This window comes from Austrofundulus limnaeus, unplaced genomic scaffold, assembly GCF_001266775.1.
Source record: "Austrofundulus limnaeus strain Quisiro unplaced genomic scaffold, Austrofundulus_limnaeus-1.0 Scaffold52, whole genome shotgun sequence".
In the NCBI taxonomy this organism is placed as follows: domain Eukaryota; kingdom Metazoa; phylum Chordata; class Actinopteri; order Cyprinodontiformes; family Rivulidae; genus Austrofundulus; species Austrofundulus limnaeus.
This window is the reverse complement of record NW_013952454.1, coordinates 1,489,573-1,491,472: the sequence shown is the minus strand read 5'-3', so window position 1 is coordinate 1,491,472 and position 1,900 is coordinate 1,489,573. Positions and strand designations below refer to the sequence as shown.

Genomic DNA, 1,900 nt, shown 5'->3' with positions numbered 1-1,900 from the left:
AAAAAAATACCTGGTAAAATTACAGACCCTGCAAAAAATTACTTTGTTACTAAACCCCTCTATAACAGAACACATCAGTTTACTGCAGTTAATGGCACCACAGCTAGTTTATGTTTGMAGTACAAAATAATAAAGTATTATGTTGTATCTTTATCTTCATCCAAAGGGACAAATGAATGAGTTGTATCACTCAGCTGTGCAACAGCCTGAAGAGCTGCTGTGTACGACATCAAACTGCCAAAAGCAGTTTTTTTTGTACACATTGCTGCAAAATCCATCTTTGCAAAAGGAAAAACTGAAGTACACYGACTTACTTTTTCTAATAAAACCAATTCAAATTTGCTGCCACAACTAATGAACACTAAGAAACACCAAAAAATAAATAAATAAATAAATATAACTTCATCAGTTTTACACATACTGACATAATTGTGGCAGTTGAGACTGATCCCGACACATTTTCTGAGTCTGAGTACATTTTCCAGGCTGCGCAAGATCTGTTTAAAATTTGATAATTTTTGTACTTATTTATAAACTAAACCTTTTTTCATACGTCTGTTTGGAGAAACAATAAAAATCACACTGAATTCAAAAATGAATGAATGCTATAGTTATTATTTTTTAATATACTTTATTGATCAAAAATGAACCTAGATAATAATCATGGGAACACTCACAAATAAGAGTAAAAATACTGACAGTATTTATAAAGAGTGTTTTGTATACATTTAAAAATGTTTTAATGTTATGTATTTAAATACTACAGTGTAGTAATTATTATGAAAATAAATTGTTATTTCACAGAAACAATCAAAGAAAAGATTAATATTACTGTTTCCAGAGGAAAAGCATCATTGTTGCTTGATTTTGGATGAGGATTAAAGTCTAGAGGTTTGATCGAGTCAGCCAAGGAAACTCCTGCAAAGACAAACATAACAAAATATAAATAAAAAAAACAAAATTAAGCTTTTGTGGTATCAGCTGATTACAGAATCCAACAAATCAACATAAACTTGGTTGACTGAAAACAAATTTGTCTTCAGTCCGATCATAATAAGAGGGACGACATTCCAGGCAAGACGACAGATCTTTCTGTCGTGGACACAGACCTCAGAACAACCTTCAACTCTGTCTGCAAAGTGTTGCGTGGATACATTCAACATAAACAAAGAGGGCTACGCTTTCTAATTATGGGAGCCCTGAAATAGAAGGGTCAGGTTGGTGTGAGATGTAGGGATTGAGAGAGTGGAGCACCTGGAGCCGATAGAATAATGCTCAGGATGGTATTTCAGTCACAAAGTACTGTGAGGATGATGAGGGCTTGATGCTGTTGATTTTAATCACAACTGGCTTTAGTTCTTTAGGCTTCTGACCAGCTAACTAACCCCCTAGATCTAAAYTTGATGCAACGCCTGTGGGACGTTCAGGATTAAATCTAATCCACGGCACTCCCTTTAATTGAAACCACGTGAACCAAAAGATTTGCTGCAACAACCGGATCAGTGATCAGCATTGCATCTTCTCTCACATCTAGTCAAGAACTCTGAAATGTAGATYGATCAAATTTGGTTCGAGGCGACGCAAGATGTCAATCATTAGAACAAGGGGAATATTTTTGATGTTATGATCGCAACTTTAAAAAGGTAAAAACTCAAAGTTGGATTTTGGAAACATCAGACTCCCTGCATTAAACAGGTTCCCTTTCATCATCTGAGAGCAGACAGAACTTCGGATTCAGACGTGAATGTTACGCTGGCTACAAAAAGTTGTTGTTTCAAAGTTTGGCCACAAGGTGGGGTTGTTTTCCTCCAAATACAAGGAGGTTCTACAGAACAGCTGGAGTGTGCAGACACCACGTGACCGTGTGATCGGCTGTAGAAGCTAACGGCTAACGCAAAAC

General features: G+C 36.1%; 1 protein-coding gene across 1 annotated transcript in view; it reads right to left on the bottom strand.

Annotated features, from left to right (window-relative positions):
- Positions 1-614: 614 nt before the first annotated feature.
- The window catches only part of hacl1 (2-hydroxyacyl-CoA lyase 1), a gene marked incomplete in the record, with an annotated part of 10,738 nt that continues 9,452 nt past the window's right edge, over positions 615-1,900 (bottom strand). The window contains 1 exon segment of the mRNA XM_014008743.1: positions 615-918. Coding sequence (XP_013864197.1) covers positions 886-918 — 33 coding nt within the window.